General features: G+C 36.7%; 1 protein-coding gene across 1 annotated transcript; it reads right to left on the minus strand.

Moving 5' to 3' along the window:
• Positions 1 to 1,004: 1,004 nt before the first annotated feature.
• LOC116257575 (centromere/kinetochore protein zw10 homolog) lies at positions 1,005 to 19,775 on the minus strand. The gene is made up of 15 exons (XM_050078808.1): positions 19,103 to 19,775; positions 18,843 to 18,965; positions 15,356 to 15,524; positions 13,156 to 13,313; positions 11,368 to 11,601; positions 11,151 to 11,297; positions 7,840 to 7,932; positions 6,008 to 6,103; positions 4,319 to 4,447; positions 4,151 to 4,228; positions 3,082 to 3,240; positions 2,809 to 2,962; positions 2,648 to 2,730; positions 1,774 to 1,862; positions 1,005 to 1,439 (listed from the first exon to the last, which is right to left on the minus strand). Exons 1-14 carry the CDS (start codon positions 19,694 to 19,696, stop codon positions 1,779 to 1,781), a joined length of 2,301 nt encoding a protein of 766 aa, XP_049934765.1. The 5' UTR covers positions 19,697 to 19,775; the 3' UTR covers positions 1,005 to 1,439; positions 1,774 to 1,778.
• Positions 19,776 to 19,888: the final 113 nt, after the last annotated feature.

Genomic DNA, 19,888 nt, shown 5'->3' on the forward strand with positions numbered 1-19,888 from the left:
TATTACTGTATCCATTTTCTGTTACTGGCAATTTTGCACAAAGGATTAAACCCAGAGGCATACAAGAAACAGTGCCACAAATCCCTTAAAGCATATTGTTTCTTTCATTTCATTAAGCAGTTCGATTCTTTTGTTCTTTACAGAAATTTGAGTTCAGTGGCATCTCACGTTGTCATGCACCAGAAGTGTTTATTACATGAAGCATTCCGAAAAACTACATTATCAAAACATCGGACAAAAAACGTGCCCAGAATGGAATTTCTCTTCCTCTCAACTGATAGAAAAAAGTGCCAACAATGAAAAAACCTTGGGTAACAGGGAGATAGCAACACAACAAAGGACATCACCATAGAGTAGAATGCCATAGCTTGAGGAACTGCAAGGCAGTTTCCTATCTTTCAGCTTACCAAATCATGCAATATAAACTATGAACTACACCTCCAATGCAGAAAACAACAGTATTCAAGATCAGGAAATGGAAATCTCTGATAATGTAGTCAACTTGGAGAAGAAAATGAATGCTAGATGAAAAGATAGACCAAGAAATAACCAACATCCACATACTTGTAGCTAGGCATGTTAACAAATCAGATTCAAATCAAATATACCCCTAACTATATCTGCTTTTTCAAATATTCACATATTCAGATTCCAATACCAACAAAGAGAAGTGATATCTAAATCTGAATATGCTTTTACATTCATTTCCAAATCCAAATCCAAATTTTGAACCAAATTTGGCATTTTTCAAAATTGTAAGAGAATAAGGTATACAATATTTATTTAAAAATAAATCAGATCATAATCATATCAGATATTTATGTACATCTGGATCCGAATCTAATGGGATGTCATCTCTTAAATCAGAATCCAATCCGATTTCTTAATCGGATATTAATTTTTTTTCATATCCAATTTTTTTAGAACGGTTCAGTCGGATATCCAATCTAGATCAGATATATTGACATCTCTACGTGTGACAGGAAGGCATCAGAAAACAAAGGTGAAAAAAGGAGACTTAGTTCTAGATTCCAAATGAATTTTGTCATCAACTTCAATATATCTTGTAAGCATATTAATCAGAAACAGAAACTGCGGAGAAAAATTGGAAAGAAAAGGCAAATGACATTAATATAGAGAAACGAGGACTAAATAATATACTTAATTTACATAAAAAAACTTCAATGATGCCATGTAATGAATAAATGAACTCAGCTGCTGACTAGATCCCAGGTGAACGGAATCCATCTGCCCTTTCCTGGGAGAAGAACAGTTCTTGTTATCTTCATAGCCTCTTTAGAATCGTAATAGTAGATGGGCTGCTGCTTATTTGTTATATTGCCTCTCAACCACAATATAATGTTGGCGGTGCCAGTATGCAGACAACCTTTACACATCTCGGTATTTGTGGTGGACCAGACACAGTCCACACAGGAAACCTGATTTCATGTAAATCAATAAGCCATCTCATAAATCACAGTCAACAGTAAATAATCACAGTCCGTGATAAATAATGAGACTGCAAAATGGCCAATATAAGATGTCCAAAAAACTGCTTCTTCATCTGCATTATGTTCACATGGGAAGACAATATGCAACAAACACAGTTTCCCAGAAAAAGTGCAATTCATTCAGATGACCAGTATCAATCAACTGAACATCTTGTGGCTGAAACAAGAAGTAAGCAAGGGTGTAGAAACAACTTGTGATCTATGCATATTCCTTTCAACGATCTGACCTTTCAACGATCAGACGTTATTTTACCTCACGTACCTGTTCTAAAAATAAGCACTTTCTATTCTAGATAGGCACTCCTTTCGTATAGGTGAATCAGCAAATATTGCTTTCACAAAATCCAGAACCTGTACACCAATAAAAGCAAATGTTTCATGAGAGAAATTTCAGATACCAGAAAAATTATTAACTGAACATAACTAACAAACTCACCGTAATTATACATGAAAACTACATAATTAAAAGAGTTTAAGTTGCATGCAAATAGTCGGCTGTAGTCATTGTGATTCACAAATCTAAAATCAGATTGATGGCGATCACCAATCCTCCATAAAAAAAAGTATGGAATCATGTTTGCACACAGATGATCACCATAGATACTAAAAGACGTCATGAAAAAATAATGCCATTTAAAACTATTTGGAAGTTCTACATGCTCTTCCTCATATTATGGAGAAAACAGACTGCATCTTGCATTTTTCGAGCAATACAATTGGAAAGAGACCTCTCATCATAGTCACGAGTCTTTCCATTTAATGATTAAAGAACTTTGTTCTACAGAGCACCCTTTGCAAGTTCAGAAATGAGAAAGGAAATAAAACTGCTTCTTCGCACGACACAGAAATAAACAGAGAAAGGTATTGTAATCAGATTCATGTTGTTGGGTCATTAATCATGTAATTCCAATACCAACTCTCCATAAGAATGGAGTGAGTCATATATGCTTGGTAAATAGATGTGGAACACTCCCGAGCAACTTAATGAGACCAAATGAATGTGTGGTGTCACTAATCCATGAACAGATAATTAAAGATGCGCAACTGAATTATATATAATGACACTAATCCACTGCACCACATCCACAAGGTCACCTGTGCAGTTAGCACAAATATTGTAACAATTAAATTCTTACCTCCAACTTTGAAAAGCCACAACTAGCAAGAGAGCCATCTTCCCAAGCCGCTGTAATTGATTTAAGAGACATATCCAATAAATCTGGAAAATTAAAAGTAGAACTTTCACTACATAATAGAGCAATTAACCACTAGTTTAAAGACTGAGAATAAGGCAAACCTGCTAGTTTGCGGAGCTTGCATAAAGAAGGTATTAAATTCTCCAATTCAAACCATACGTCACTGTCTGATCTCCTATCCTCACTTTTGTTGATTCTTATAGTCTCGAATAAAGTAGATAAATTCTCTAATATAATGTAGATTAATCTTTGAAGCTGCAAATTTTAATACTATGAGTGACCAAAAAAGGAAAAAAAATCCAAAAGTTCACAATAGACAATATATAAATAAGTACATTAAATAAAATTAACCACTAACTGATGGAGGAGCTGACCTGAAGTGTCTCATCAGCCCCCAGGTCATCTAGTTGGAGTACATCTTCATTTATCCTCGAGAAAACACGATCCAAAATGCTGCAAAGTGTTCTCCTATATGTAGCTGGAATGAGCACTGGTTCCCACAAGATATGAACCTTTTCAAGGACAAATACAACCTGATTTGGCAAAACAATTACCATTCAGATATGCACCAATAATGTAAAATCTGGTCCATCTTTTTTGTAGCTTGATCTCATACCAAATGTTAAGACACAATGTATCTCAAATCTAGTGATTTGTCCTGATTAGTGCGAAACTGTTTCACTCTCCCAAGCAATGATAGAAACTCAAACCCAATCATGATTCTTCACCACATTTCTGACCTGATACCATATCTAAGCTAAGGAAAGAGGGGTTTTCTTGGTAGGTTATCAGACATTTCCCAAACATCACCCTTTCAGACACTAAAGATTCCTGTTCCTCCCTGTGGCTGTCCAATAGACCTGGAAGCGAACCCATGAAATTCATAGCCAGCTAAGAATAAGGGGAAGAGGACAGGTCAAGACTGTCACATATAGGAGGAGCTAGGTCAGTTCCCGGATCATATGTAATATACAACTGAGCTATGCTGTAATAGCAGTCTTTTCCATGCCCTTAATTAACCAGCCATTGAGATGCTCATAAAGTAATAATCTAAAGTTGTAACATATTAAAAATAGATATTTTAACAGTTTTAATATTTATAGATGGATCCAGAGTTCTGAAACTTATACTAAGCACAGACACTGATCATATTATTGTTTGCTTTACTTATAATTGACTGGCTATTGGCTATCATGTTGTGCAGTTGTTAGATATAATCATGTCCAGAAACAGCAAAAATCCTGTATAATATACAGGAAGCAAGAGGTATTTCTATTTTTGTTGAGATTTCAGTACCTGTTGCAGAACCTTTTAAGTTTATCTGTTGAAGTAACTCAAAATAGCTTAAACAGATAACAGTAATAAAATCAAAGAATACTCGCACAAACATGTCACAAAAAACACATGAATGAATGACATAAACATTTAGAAATTGAAACAAACCTGGTCTATAGCAAACTTTGCTGACTCAAAGTTCTGCCTTTGGTGAGTATTTTGAAATCCATTTGCACCATCCAAAGCCTGGAGCACAGGAAGAAAGACATAAGAATCAGATATGGCTTCTTTCAAGAATTTATCCAATATTACTAAGCCAAGATATTCAGCTTTGACCTCTTTTATATTCAGATCAGTAAGTTGAATTTGTTTCTGGAGTGTTTCTGCTGCTAACTGTTGGAAATTCGGGGCTATATCCACAAAGACCATAAGTTCACTTAGAGCAGATGGAGCAAATGCACGATACTGAAAAGAAAACAAGTACAAAGTTCAGCTGTTATGTACACTATACTGCAAAAGAGAAAATGAACACGAGAAACAAGATGAACACTTTCTCTGTCAAAGAAGTTCATTTCTCAAACTTCAAAATAGAAGTATAATATTTTACATGGCCATCATGGCACAGGAATATGGTATTCAGAAACTAAGAAGTTCACCAAATTAACAGTAAAGAAAAAGATTTATAGAACCACATGCTATTGCTCATTCACCACAAATTTTCCAGTCAACATCTGATCCTGCATTAGAGCTGTGGAGCTTAATTTTCATAATTTGCAAATCTTGTTGGTTTAGGCAGAAGCACTTTATAACCATAATAACATCTGGTTCTCAGGAATCAGGATCATCATGGAATGGGAAAATCTTGGAACAATGCAGAAAAGTTGTTTTGCTTGGGAAAGTTTCAACCTGCAAGTCTTTGAAGAATGATAAAACATTTACATGTCAAATATGTGAAAAAAAAATTACCAAACTAAAACAATATAGGATCCATTGTCCCCATCAGCCATATGAACTCGTTGACTACTTTCAAGTTGTTTCTCACAAATCCAGCCCTATGTATGGATGCAGGACATCCAAAACTCTAAGATTAGAAAAAAAAACCAGTCATGAAAATCTGACGTGCAGATCAGATTGTATATAAGGATTTTCAAGTTTTATGGTTTAAGCATCTTCAGCCTGTTGCTTACAATCTAGAGATCGGAATGTCATGATTTTAACCGTAATTCCCTCATAGTCATTGAAATTCTACATCAATATATGGGTTAGGTTTCATCTTTAATATTTTTTTTTTGTTTTTTACTAATAAATTAAAGATACTAAAATGGACTAAAGTTTCTTTTTCAATAAGCAAACCACAGCTAGAAAGAGGTAAGACCAGACCATGAACATTTAAACTCTTGCCTTCAACTTAAAGTATCAAGTCCAACTTAATGACAGTTTGACAACCAGTTGTCCATAAAGAAGAAAATCTGATATTTTATGCAACTAAAATCCTATGTACCATAAGTTTCAACAACATATACATCATGATAACCTCAAACCACACAGAAATGAAATCAAGTCTCAACAAAGATGAAAACCTGATATTTTATGCAACTAACATCATATATATCACAAGTCTCAAGTATCAACAACATATACATCATGATAACCTCAAACCACACAGAAATGAAATCAAGGCACCTGTACATTTTCTATTTGTCATACGGAGATATGTTAAAGTGAGGGTTGGTACAAGATTATACAACGGTCAATCCACTCCCGGTCTTCCAAAAGCTATTGCAGTACAGTAAGTCTCTCTAAAGAAATACAGACAGGAAACATGTACATAACACAGGCGATAATAAAACCAGAATATACACTGACATGATAAAAGATACTAGACATCTCTATCTGAACAGAAACTGCAAGACTAATTGCCACTCATTGTAGCACGAGCAGCAAAGAACAAACTCAAAGCCTAAATTTTGTTGGATGAGAAATAAGATCTTGCTAAAGCAAGAAAAAACCAAAAGACTACCATACCTCAAATGCAAGCCCTAAAGCCTCCTGTGACAGATGCAGAAGATCATTGTATACGAGTATAGCAGCTTGGCTTACAGTTTTCAATTGCTTTTCTAGCTTCATAAAGAAAGAAAAGAGTAAACATCCAAATGTAGAATGCAAATATTGAGAATGAGACATAAAGCTATCAGTTACAACAGATGTGAAGATGTGAAATTCTTCAAGAACATAAAGAATAGCTAACACCAACATTCAAGCAAAGCATTCCCAACAATCATCATATAAAGGGAGAAAAACTGGTGATATAAATTCCTAAAACAACGTCATTTAGAAAGAAATGTGCATTGAGCTAATACCTCATTAATGTTTTTTACTGGTTCAACCATGACAGATAATGCCATGTTTATCTAGATTCCTACATGTACCACGGATAAAACAATTTTGAGGATTCACAGCGGCAACACAACTATAAAAAAGAAAACCTAGTCTAGCTTGCAGCAAGTTCATGATGGCATACGGGAAACATTTTATGCAAGAACGCAGTATGTCCATTTTCAAACTAAAACAAACAGTCTATAGTGTAGTTTATGGTTGCACCCACATTCCGTGTTTAGATAGGAATTGCAAGAGAGGGCCATGGTGAGAAATATTTATCTGGGCAGAAGCAATTCATGCAGGCTAATTTTTTATTTTAAGAATCAGGCAAGATATCCAAGATTCAAATGCCATATTGGTAAGTATCCACTATAGCCACAAATATTGTTCTTGGGTTTTTATCGGCAAAGTTTTTCTCGCGTATTTATCAGCAAAGTTGTTTTTTCCAAGAAAATCTCGGGAACATCTCAGAATTTTTTAAAAAAATAAAAATCAAAATGTTAAGCAACAATAAAAGAAATGAAAAAACTAATAAGTATTGTATTGCATTTAGGAGGTTATGTTAAATCCCGTTTTTATTGTTTTCCTTTTTTTCCCGTTAATATCGCAATATTTTTGAAAATATCATGATATTTGTGGCTATGGTATCCACTACAGGTTGAGGCATACAACATCCAGAATCACCAACATATCAACGATTTGAAAACAACCCAACGGTATCAACATTTTAGAATAGCTCAGAGTATGAAGCAAAACACTGCAGACACACACACATATATGAACTATACTAGGTTTGTATTTTTCACAAAAAACGCTTTTTCATGCATCTTAATTTTATGTTTTATGTGAATGTCTCTTTAACTTTAACAATTTATATCATAAAAACTATTCTTCATATTTTCTCTTTCAATTTTTCGAACTGAGATTTTCCCCAATACATCCCAAGAAAAAACAATTTCAGAAATCCTTACAAGAGAAAGCTCACAAAGAAATTTATAAGCATGAGCTCAGTTAGTATATACAAGCCCATCTTCTAGATTTAAACAATATCATTTCACATCATGATCAGTTCACTAAAGATACAGTGACACCTCTGGTCTTTCCACTGCTACAGATAATATATCTTCATATACAATCTAAGAAGCCTCTATTGAACAGAATAATAAGATGAAGTGCATATCTGTCCATCATGTCCATTCCATCTCTGAAAAGTTACTCTCAAATTTTGCAGCTACATCTACATTCTTTTCCACATGATATGCCTCACCTAGGAAAAGAGCTTGACAGTGGCAAGCAAGTGACTAAATAAAGACATGATTATGTCAACAACTAACATTGACTGGAAGAAGAATCAAAACAGACCAATAGATTAAGGTACATTATTTTGACAAATTTTCTCTGATAAAATTACTTCTTATATAGGAAAAGAATCTCATGATCATGAATAAACAGAAAGAAATGAGTATGTGATGAATAACCTTGACTGGAATAATAACAAGATAAAGCAGGAGGGAATCCCTTGCAGCATGATAAAATTCGAGTGCCACCATGTTTGATGATACAGAAGCATCCTACACAGAGTTGACATTATCAAAAAAGAAAAAAAAAGTCATACGAGAATTACCACAAAGACTTAAAAGACATCCAAGGTGGACATTCTCAAAAATCTTTTGAAACTGAAGAATCAAAATGAACCCAAAACTTTTCATGGTTGCAGCTTCTTGTAAAAGAATTTTAGAACTAGCAGAAATGTTTATTTGTAACATGCCTAACATTATGCCATAAAATCCAAGAGCCTTGAAAATCATAGGTCACACCCTCTATTGTCGAACCCTACATTGGATAGTTGCAAATGACCCTGATACCAACTACAGCAGTCCATCCAAGAACCTATCTGGGTCTCCAATTAGGTGAATCCATTCAACCATATAGCCAGAGTTTATTTGTCAATGACAAAGGCTAGAACCATGATTAACCATACAGTTCTTTGACTGTTTACATGTCCAACTACAATTACAAGTAATGCTCCCAAACTCTGTCACACGGGTACTGTTCTTAAGGAGCAGTACCTGTACCGTACCGATATGATACCGGTACAGGTACTGGTACACACTTGGGTGCATCTCGGGTACTTGTTTGACCATACCGGGTACAGTCAACGTACCTGGGTACGTATCTGGCTTTTTTCCGACTCAATCAAAGTTGACCGTGTCCAAAACCATCTTTAAATTAGGGCTTTTGTTTTTCTTTTTTACTTTTAAACAAAACGCAAAACCCTCGACTGTTGTCAAGGGCTCTATGTATCACCCACAGCAGCAGCACATGTGGAGTTCTCCGGCGACATTGGGTGCTCGATCGACTGGATTTTGGCAGTTTTCAGCGAGAAGCAATGTCTCTGGTGAAGGGCAATGCAGCTGCTGTTGTTCAACGACTTCTCCATCGCTGATTTGGGCATTTTTTGTTGAAGCTTCATATTTAAGCTTCTTTTTGTTTTTGGCAGTCTCTAGTTGTCCATCAATCTATCAGTTTACTTCTGGCGGCAGGTTTAGAATCGTCTGTCCTTCTTCTATGACCTGAATCAACTATTCTTCTTTTTTCTTCTTCAAAAATCATATCATCTACAATCGTGCATGCTCCTATGTTATTTTCTGTAATTCGCCCATTCCATTTCAGCATTTAGCACTTAGATTCCAGTTCCACAATGCTGAGTCGTACTTCGTATTTGACTGTCTAAGGGGCTGTTCAGTTGTTTGGTAGATGATTTTCCTCATTCCATTGCAACTGTGCAATATATGCAGCAGACAACATTGAGATTGATATGTATTTTGTCCACATGCATAAAGTTTTTCATAGGTTTCTTAAACACACTGCTGCAGGAGCCGTTGGTATATATCTTTTGTGTTTTTTACTTGTTTATGTTGATATATGTTTTCTAGTTTATGTTGATATATATGTTTTATGTTGTTTACTTGTCATAGATATTTTTATGTTGTTTACTTGTTCATCATTTCTTAGTAAGTTTTCTTTATATATATATATATATATATATATATATATATATATATATATATATATATATATAGCCATACCCCCGCACCCAAGTTTTTTGAAAATGATCCATACCCGTACCCATACACACACCTGCACTGGTACCCATACCTACACACGTACCTATGTGACATAGCACCCAAATTGGAGTGTCCATGTGACATAGTGCCCCAAGCCTTGTCAGTCCTATTCGACCATGTGAAAGAAAAGTCTATTCCAACAGATTACATTTCTCAATTTTCCATGCAAGAAACAAGGAATTTTTTATGTATATATTTTTTTCAAACAAGGAAAGAGTGATTTCTCTTTCAATTTGGCGACAATGTAATAGTATTTAATTCTTCATGAATTTCCACTACTCAGTTACCATTCCTTAGATAGTGATATGCTTAAGTAGACTTGCCAATCTCATTGCATTGTTCAAAAGAGTATCTGACTTTGGGGATACACTTTGCAAGAGATTTACATAAATTTTTAAACAAGTTTGTCAATGCAAAATTACGTCTAAAATGGCAATGATGATCTCCATTTTTCGAATTTTCAACTTTTTCTAAATTTGCAGATAGGCCCCTAGACTTGGCTGATTTGCCTAGGCTGGTTGCTCTTAGGCGACCTGTTACTTGAAAATGCCTAAGCCATCATCTAGGCCCTCAACAGGCTATTTTTTCTCCAACAACCTAGATTTTTTTTCCCTACTATCTGAGGCAAATTTTCTTCTTCTTCTTCTTCTGTTTTAATGCAACCCATTTATTTGATGTTGCATATTTGCACATGGGCACATAGCACAAGTTAGTACATACACCATCACACTTGAATATTTTATAATGCCCCTGTGGCTGTGGCTAAAGTCTTTCAGCGACAGATTATTTAGCCATCCAGCAGCTGGCTGGTTCACACACACACACACACACACACACACAACACATAGATACATACATATATATATATATGTTTATTAGAAATTATAACAAAAATGGTTTTATGATATTGACATGGAAGCTGTACTATTTAAAAAATCTATGTTCCCCCTTTTTTATTTAAATTAGATATTTTAGGCTCTTTTTAGGCTTTTACGTTTAAAAATTATAGTTACACATTTAGTAGTAGCTAATTAAGAAAATATTTTTTTTTTCATACTCTGTAACACTGGAAAACATTGATATTGACTTGTAAGTTCCTTTTATGCTACATGACTTGTAAACAATTGTTCAATTTCATTAAATTTGATTTTTCAAACTTCTAACTGTGATTTTATGAAATGTCAAAATTTTAATTGTTTTATCGTTATAAGTTGATAGTTAGAGGTGCTTCATTGAAAACGTTTCAGCCCTTTCGTTCTTTCTCTCTCTCTTTTTTTTTCTTTTTGACTGCTTAATGTGCCTAACCCTGCTAGACTCTAGGCGCAACCCACTGCCTAGGCTGCATAGAGTGCGTTTGACAACATGGTTTCCATAATCATGGAGACAAGCGGAGAATCACTGATCTCCTTTGCATCCAAGAGTTTGCAGCATCAGAGAATAAATCAGCAAAATGTTAGACATTCAGAGGTAGTACCAACAACAGAAACAATAGCACATTATTGGACTCTGCTTGTTTGTTTTCGCATGATTTATTCAAGACAAGAACTTGATATTCAAACCTCAACAACAGGCCAAAAATTTTTCAATCAATAGAAATATGTATTGTTTTTTACACAATAGAATTATGGAACTTAATTTCCAAGAATTCATTTGTCAGGTACCTCAAGTGTTTCCCGGACTAGTTTCATGAGTTGAGATGCAGCTCTAGACACCAGGCGAACATTAGGCCAAAAAGGGATATCCTCTTTGTTGTTTGAGAGATTATCAGCATTTGTACCTTCAAGACTCTCACTCCTTCTTGTGTTTTCCTGTAAAAGAATGCCATCCTTTCTATGACGTGAACTTCTGAAGAACCAACAGTAATAGCAACATGCTTACCTGAGAAAGAGAAAAGTCACAACTCAAAAGCAGTTTTCGAGCTTTTGCCACAATTTCATTCTTCTTCCTGGAAGCAAAGTGGACTTCGACATTCTGAGCAAATCTGGTCAACTTTTCATTCTGGCCATCAGTCATTGGAATAAACAAGATGTCTCCCAATGACCCTTCAAACTCTTCTGTGGCTTTCAAGATACCTTGATATTCAGCAACCTTAGATGCTTCACTAGGCACAACCTGCTCAAGTAATTAATGATTCTAAAAGTTCAGCAACAGTGCATGGAGAAATGAATCATTCAAGAAGATGAATAGTAAATCAGTAAATTACGGAGTGACAACTGAGTATTTCAAATTTTCAATAATACCACAAGATCTTTGAAAGCAATAAAAGCAGTGAAAGACATGGAAGGCTTCGTCTATTAGACCACAAGCTCGCATAGAATCGTGTTCGATAAGTCTATTATCTAATGACATGAACATTAGCAAGATCTTAGAAAAGTTAAACCACAAAAATCAAAATAATATAGTTTAGCTATATCTCAGCAGAGGTAAATCCCACAACAATGTAGGTTCGCCAGACAAATTATCATTCATAGTTTAAGTAACAAAGCAGCACCGAGTTCACAACTGCAAAGTGATGAAGACCTTGTACACTCTAAAGGTCAAATGAAGTTCACATATAAACATTACTTTCAAAATGATCATTGAGTGCCAAATTTTCTTGCATAAAGGTTCACTTTAAATCCTGCAGATTAGAGGAACATAGCTGCCATCTGAATCAGCAACAGTGCATGCATGCATAGACATGCTAAAGGCACTAATGACTAATCATGTATAGCATATCTGGTTGAGAAATTTTTACTCAAAGAAGCCTGCCAGCCACTGAAATATGTTATTCTCATGGGATCATGAGAGCCCTAGGATGTGATTACATCAAACTGGAACATTTTGAACTCTTTACATCCTGGAACATTTTGAACTCTTCCATCCCAGAACACTTAGAATACTCACACTAGATCACCTTATTGAATGCCTCATACCATCACAACAATACTGGTTCGAGATACACTTTTCTTGAATTTTCACAATTTTTTTGTAATATATCGTTTAGACCCCAAGTATTAATTTATCTTCAAAACCACAGTATAGATTCAGTGAAAGTCAAACACTTCCACGTGCTACAATGTGACTTGAACCAGGAAACTATATCTTACAATAGACATACTTCAAACAGCAGCCAATGGTCCCCAGCCAAAACTGGTTATACAGGCAGTCGCCTACTTATGGTGAAATGGCAGAGCTCAACCGTAACCTAACCTAGACTATATACAGCCCTAACACCATATTATATACACCAACATTAGTTTGGGGTGAAATAAGAGAGCTCAATTGCACCATACAGCAAGCATAACTCCATTACCATATTAGAAATACTCAGGACTATATTCTTATCATTGATTGAGAGAGAGAGGGGGGATGCATGCATAAAACTTTCTTAAAATTCTAAACTCAAGCAGAATCCTAGTAAAGACCAGCAAAAAGAGATTATTGCACATAATTAATATGACCAATGCAAAACACAAAAGAGTTGCCCAGTGTTACTTTAATGTTTCAGACTGTTTGCCGAACAAGAAATAACCATACATGAAGATCAAACCACCAAGGAAAGCACCTCTTTTATGTAACCAACAATGCCAAGAAAATAACATCAAAGCTAATGCAAATACTAATCTACATGTATAAGAAAATGATAAACTGTAAAGACATTTGCCAACAAGCATCCCTACCAACCTTTGAGAGGAAATTCATAATAATAGAATCGGAAATTTGTGGCCATGTCAATCTTCCAAGAATGCCCATCCAAGTTCCATTTTGGAAGCATATGAAGTTGTATGCAAACTTCAAAACATCTATAAGCATTGGATAAACCATCACGACATCCAAACTTTCTGCCTGCCACAAAATACACCAGCAGATCATGTATATATTTCAACTAGTAAGATTAGTAGTCGTTAAAATCAGAAGTTAGCATAGGTCCGCCAACATCCTAAAAAGACTAGCAGCAATTCACATCTGCATAATTATTACATAAATCACTTGACTACTAAGTCACACGGACGCTGCAAATTGACTGCCGCACCCGTCTCGACAACTTGAGTGCGGGTGTGGCTCGGATTTGCACCCGATTCGAGTCAACAAGAGTCGGGTGCAGCTGACCGCACCCGACCATTTTCGTCCATTTTGGACAAGCACCTGACTCGCGTTTGACTCGAGTCGGGTGCAGTCAAACCGCGTCAATCCTATTTTCGTCCTTTTTTGGTACTTTTTATTTTAAAAAATTTTATCGTTAAAAAAGAGGGTTTAGCATTGTTTTTTCCATTTCAGTGTTCTGTCCTGGTTTTGTTGTTTTTTTTTTGTTGTTTACTTGTTTAGTGTTTGTACTTTGTAAGCATGTTAATGTTTAATATGTTACATTCATATACACAATACATTATAACTTATTAATATGTAATATATAATATTCATATATAATTTATCCATAAAGTGTGCAGTGTAGAGTGTATAGACTATAGTGTATACTCTAAATTTCTTAATTCTTATACGTGTGTGTATATATATATTTTTATAATAATAAATTAATAATGACAAATAAATATTCTCGCCGCACCTCCGCACCTAAATTTTTGGGGATGTGCCGCTCCGGCACCTGCACCTGCACCCCACACCTATGTGACATAGCTTAGCTATGGTTTTCTTTCTAACTAGCCAATTAGTTACTTTACTTAGGTACTTAATAACTAGATAGTTCATTAGCAATTTGCTATAGTACAGTTATGGTGCTCCCAGGAGCCCATACACCTACTCACAAAAAGTTATTTTTAGTAGCTAATACAGTTTTTTATTCATCCATGATCCAACCTTACAGGTATTATCCATATACATCTTTTAGTAGAAACCAGTTTCTATATAATGTAATTTTCAAGCATAAATAGCATTTTAATATCTTGAAAATTAATGCCCCACAATGTGCCACTTTTTTAAGACTTCTTCATGTTTCTATATCCAAAATGTCACAAATATTGTTCTCATGTTTTTTGTGGGTGAGGTTTTTCTCAGGTATCAATCATGAAGTTTGCTTTTCTCTGAAAAATGTTAGGAAGTCAAAAAATTTGAAAATGTAAAATATGAAAATTAAGTTCTCTACTTATTTTGTTGCAAAAAAAAATTGACAAAAAAGAAATCTCAACAAATAAAAATATATCAAAAATTTATTTTTCTGAAAAAGGCAAAAAAGGTGACAAAAACATGATTATTTGTTTTAGATAGTTTTTCAAAATATGACGTTTTTCCCTTATTTTCACATTTTTAACACAATATATTGAAACAACAGTATTTGTGACCATGGTTGAAATGACATGATCTAGAACATCAATTCTACCAAATAAACCATGTTCAATGTATATCAAAGTTTGATGTGATTATAGAGCTTGTAATTATGGTTTTCACGACATGACTGTATGTATAGACTATAGAGAGAGAGAGAGAGAGAGAGAAATGCACCAATCAAAAGGGGGGAAAAGACTAAGAAATGCATCTAAGACCCAAAAGCCTATGTAAACAATAAATAGGGACTAGTCAACTAGTTAATTGACTAGCCAATGAACCATGGCCCAGCCAACTGGATAGTCATGGATTAATTGCCAGGTCACTGACTGGGCCAACAGAAGGATTTGTCGCCTAGGATGAGAATAGAGCTAGCAAGTTCCACCATGAATTATATCCTAGTTCAAGTATATGCTTGTAAGCATCTGCAGTAAAAGATAAATTAACTGAAATTACATCCACTAAAATGCTATTCAAAAGAATTTTTAATAAAAATATCCAAATTATATTAATAGAATTTTTTTCTAAATAAAATGCAGATTTTCTGCTTCAATCAAATCTAAGCAACTCAAAAACTCAGAACTCATTGAGCATAATAGTGCAACACTTGCCTGCGAAACAGGAGAAGGTTCTGGATGAAGAACGATCTCAACCATGCCTTCACTTGGCTCATCCACAGATACCTTTCCAGCTTTTCTGCCTATAACTGGCATAATTACAAATTTGTTCAACAAGTCTGCCACTCTTGCAAGCCCATAATTAAGAAGACCAATAATCTGCAGATGCCAGAAAGACTTTCAACCTGAGAAAGAAGTGGAACTAAAAAAATGAACATATCATGGAACTCCCAATAAAATGGTTTCTCTAGTTCTTATTTTTGTTTTTTAATTCCAAAGAACAAGCATATCATGGAACTAGAACGGCAAAAGATAAGTGCCAACTAATAAGTTACTTATTCTGAAAAACATAACAAACTTTAATGTGGATGAAGACATTTGTAAGTTATACCTTAGATAAACTTGAAAATTGGTGTTCAAAGCATGTCTACTTCCAGGATGATGTGTTTTCAGCTGCATGCTGAGATTTTATTTCCATTTAGCTTCATCATGGCAAACATTTCAGTAAAGAAATCTCTTTTTAAGTATCATATCCTCAAAGGAGGATAACAAATAAAAGTGACGTGGGACCTTACACAATTAAACCACATGATATGCATGCTTTACTTCATATATTGTAGGCTCGTTGCCATGTTAAACATGATCATCTCTTCGGGGTAAAAGTATATGAAATGCTCTGCCAGTTGAGCAACGGAGCCAACAACTAGCACACTATTCTAACATATTTTGTCAACAAATCCATAGCCTAAGGAAAGAAACATTGTGTATCTCCAGACTAACAAAAACAAACTATCGCTAGACAGCCTCCAAAAGTGGCAGAGTACATCTGCTTGAGGGTGGGCAAGCATTCCTGCTGACTTATAAAATTTTATGGGGGAGGTAGGAGAGGGTGCAACTCCCTTTGCCTTTAATATGCACCCACCTTTTCACTAATATCTAGTTAAGTACTATTTTTCTTTCTTAGTTATAGTATGCTAGTATAGACATTCAAAGTACCTCCTAAACAAAAACAAAAAATAGTTGCCAAAAATACATTCTTTAATGACAATGCTCTCTTATCCAGTTATCCTTGCTGCACAGAAGGTTTAACATTACTATTGATTTGAGGCACATCGATGTTAATATTTATGTATTAATTAATCTGCATGTTTTATAATTATTTAGTGGTGGAGACGAAAAATTTTAGCAAAATTTGTCTTTTTCATTTTTAAGATAAAGTTACAAACTTGTGAGTTAGAAAGAATGAGAGAAAAAAAATTCTTTTTTGAAATCTTATTGTAGAAAAATCTTGGCACTACCAGAACTCGCAATTTATTTTCCAAGAAAGTTAGAAAATATTGGCAGGTTTATAATTAAAAAACATATCACAAACTTATCTTCGGAAAATACGATACTGTAATATAGAAGTTCTTGTCTTATCCTTGGTGAACCTATAAAATTACTTTTCTTTTTCAGGAAATTGGTGAACCATACTTTCTATTTTGAATCCGACAGGCTTGAACTTATAATTTATTTATTAAAACAAGTTAATGCACACCTGGTCAGATATCTAGCCCTGCCACGGGACTTTTCAAGTGTAAGGATGACTAGAAGATAAACCTTCAAGACAATGGACATGCCACGTTGCAGCATGTGCTATTCCTTTGGAGACCTTAAACCCTTTCCAGCTAGCATGAACGAACAATGAGGGGGCGTTCGTTCATTTCCCTTGATTTGGAGGTGAAATTTCACTAAAGGAAAGTTCTCTTCGTAAAGGGAGAAAGAGCTGAAATTTCACCTCATCCTAAAATGAGGTGTGTTTGATGAACTAGAAAAAGTTCACCAAGAGAAATTTATTGGTGTTTGATGGCTAAGTGAGGGAATGAGAGAAAAACAGTTAAATAACTAACTATTACAAATCTGTGTTTATCAATACTTGATCTTAATGTATTTCAGGCATAATACTCGCTAGTATCCATGGTAGATGACGTCTATCTAACAAAGCTGGAGATATATTTATATGGGGAATTAACATGCATTCACTCCTTTATGCATTAACATCAAGAAGCAACCGTAGATATTAGAAGTATTAAAGCGTTAGATAACACCATACAATACTATTATATGATACTAATCTTTTACCCGGTTCTCCATATGGGTCCCAAGTAGCCATAGATAAAAAAAAATTGTACAAGCAAGTTGGTCTGCCATCATGGTGGTTCTTGATATGTCCGCAAGGCTGAATCGTTGCAATCCACAACTCAAAGACAAGAGAGAAAACTGAAAAAAGGGGGAGAACGTGAAAACCCTATTTCGTCAATTCTGCCTTCACTGGGTGCTCCAATTGTCAACGCTCGAGGCCTGTTTTAGATCCTCCTTCCCACCTCGTCAAATAGGTTGGCCTCTTTCTCTCCTTCCTTTTCAACCCCATGGAGAAGACCTCAGTTGATAGTGGATTGTCAGAACAAGTTGTCAGACAGCAAGAAGAAAATGGGTGATTGAGATAGTAATTACATTGGCTGTCTATCACCCAATGCTCTCATCAGGCGGCTGAGATTTTCTTTGTTTTTGTTCAACTTATGTATATGGGTATTCTAATTCAAATGTTCATTAGGCAAATAGAGAGAATGGGGAAAATGAAGTTCAGCAAAATCTTACTTTCATTGGATGATGTGTGGACGTGGGGTGTTGCTCAGACGACAATGGCAGCTCCTCAGCCCACAACGACAATGGCTGCTGCTCAGGGGAATGCAACGACACTATTTTGTGAGAATTGAAGCCCTGAAGCTGATAAACACCGGTTGAAATTTACCGGGGTAAAAAGACGAACCACCAGAGGTCCCACTTTTTCCCCAGGTAAGTTTCAACCAGAATGAGGCACTTTCACCGGCTAAATTTTTTGGTGTTTGATGAAAGTGGGGAAATCCATACCATTTCCCCATGTCTACAGTGTTTCACCCAGCTATCAAACGCCCCCTAAGGATCTTCCATTTTGTAGCTGGTTAGAGGTTATGTGCTCCAAACATGGACAAGTTCAGATCCATGGAGCAAGCTGGCAAGGCAGCTCACTAAGATTTCTAAGCTCAAGTAGCAGAGTGAACTTTGTTTTGCAAGTGTCGTTGGTGCTTTGCATGATGGAATATGTGACAGGGAACACACAGGGATAAAGATGTCAGGCATCACATTTCTTTCTATGAGTTCTTGAGAAGCTCTTGCTTCTATATGCTTCAAAATTTCGGGTTACCAATTGCCTCTCTAGCAAGAAAACGAAACAATCATGGGTCCTAATATTTCAGGAAAAGATACACCTTCACCGGCTCCATGCTCTATTCGTTCTCACAAAGAGCAAAACTCTCCCACTTCTCAAGTTCGAAGCAAGGAAGGAATCCATGGATCAGTTGGATAGACCAAGAATTGCCCAAATTCTAGCTTAACAAGAAATCATGCAAACATTCGTAAGGACAACAATGCCTACGATAGAAGGAAGAAGAAGCATACGTCCAACGCCTTCAAGACTGACTGAAGCTCAACCCCATCGACTTGATTCCTAACCACCAATCTGCCGCTCTCCGACTCGAAATGCACAGCGTTCTCCAGATGCTCAACAAGCACTCTTTGTAACTGCGGGATAAGGGAAACGGGAAATTCACCAAAAAAAAGTGCGATGAAAGAAATAAGAGAAGAGGAAGACGAAATTTGCCCAAAGAAATTCGTCTAGGAAGAGCGAAAGAAAACAGAACTAGGAAAGCGCAAATTACCCGCTCGAAGCACTCGACCCATTGAGTTCTCAACAGGGAAAACGCCACAGGATCCACCTTGCGGGAAGGAATCCCACCTCCCCCGTCCTTCCACTCATCCGGAACCGACAACGCCGTCTGCAGATAGCGAACTCCTCCGGCCGCCTCAACCAACCGCCCGGCCTCGACGCCCTCCCTCACAGCATCCAGCCTCTCCGCCAGGTCCGAGATCACTCGGACGACGCGCAGAGCCTCCTTCTTCTCCGCGAGCTCCCTGCGCTTGCGGCGGCTCTCCTCCACCAGGCTGCGGAGCTCAGCGTCGAGGGGACGGCCGGAAGGGCCCTCGTCAAAGAGGCGGAGGACAGTGGCGAGGCTGGCGGCGAGGTCGTCGACCTTTGAGGAGGTATCAACGGAGCGGGAGAGTATGTCAGCGAAGTCGCGGTGGTGGTCGCGGACGTACTCTGCGACCCTCCGCTTGATGTCGAGGGATCGGACCTGGAGGCGGTCGATGAGGAGGCGGAGGTCGGGGGAGGAGAGCGGGGAGGACTCGTCGATCTCCTCCCCTCCCGACGGCAGCAGCTCCCTCAAGTCGATGGAGCCCCTCACCACGTCCATTGCTCCCTTCCCTTTCCTTCCACCGGCCGGCCGGACCGACGGAGGGGGTTGCCTTCCTCTTTCTAGTTTCTCCTCCTCTCCTCTTGTCTACCGCCCAACCGCTCCAGTCATCCGAGCCAAGTGACTCGGCGCCGTGGGACGAGTCAAGCGCAGTCAGATGGGCGGAGCCACGATTCGAATCCCATCAGCATA

Source organism: Nymphaea colorata, chromosome 7 (assembly GCF_008831285.2).
Source record: "Nymphaea colorata isolate Beijing-Zhang1983 chromosome 7, ASM883128v2, whole genome shotgun sequence".
In the NCBI taxonomy this organism is placed as follows: Eukaryota; Viridiplantae; Streptophyta; class Magnoliopsida; order Nymphaeales; family Nymphaeaceae; genus Nymphaea; species Nymphaea colorata.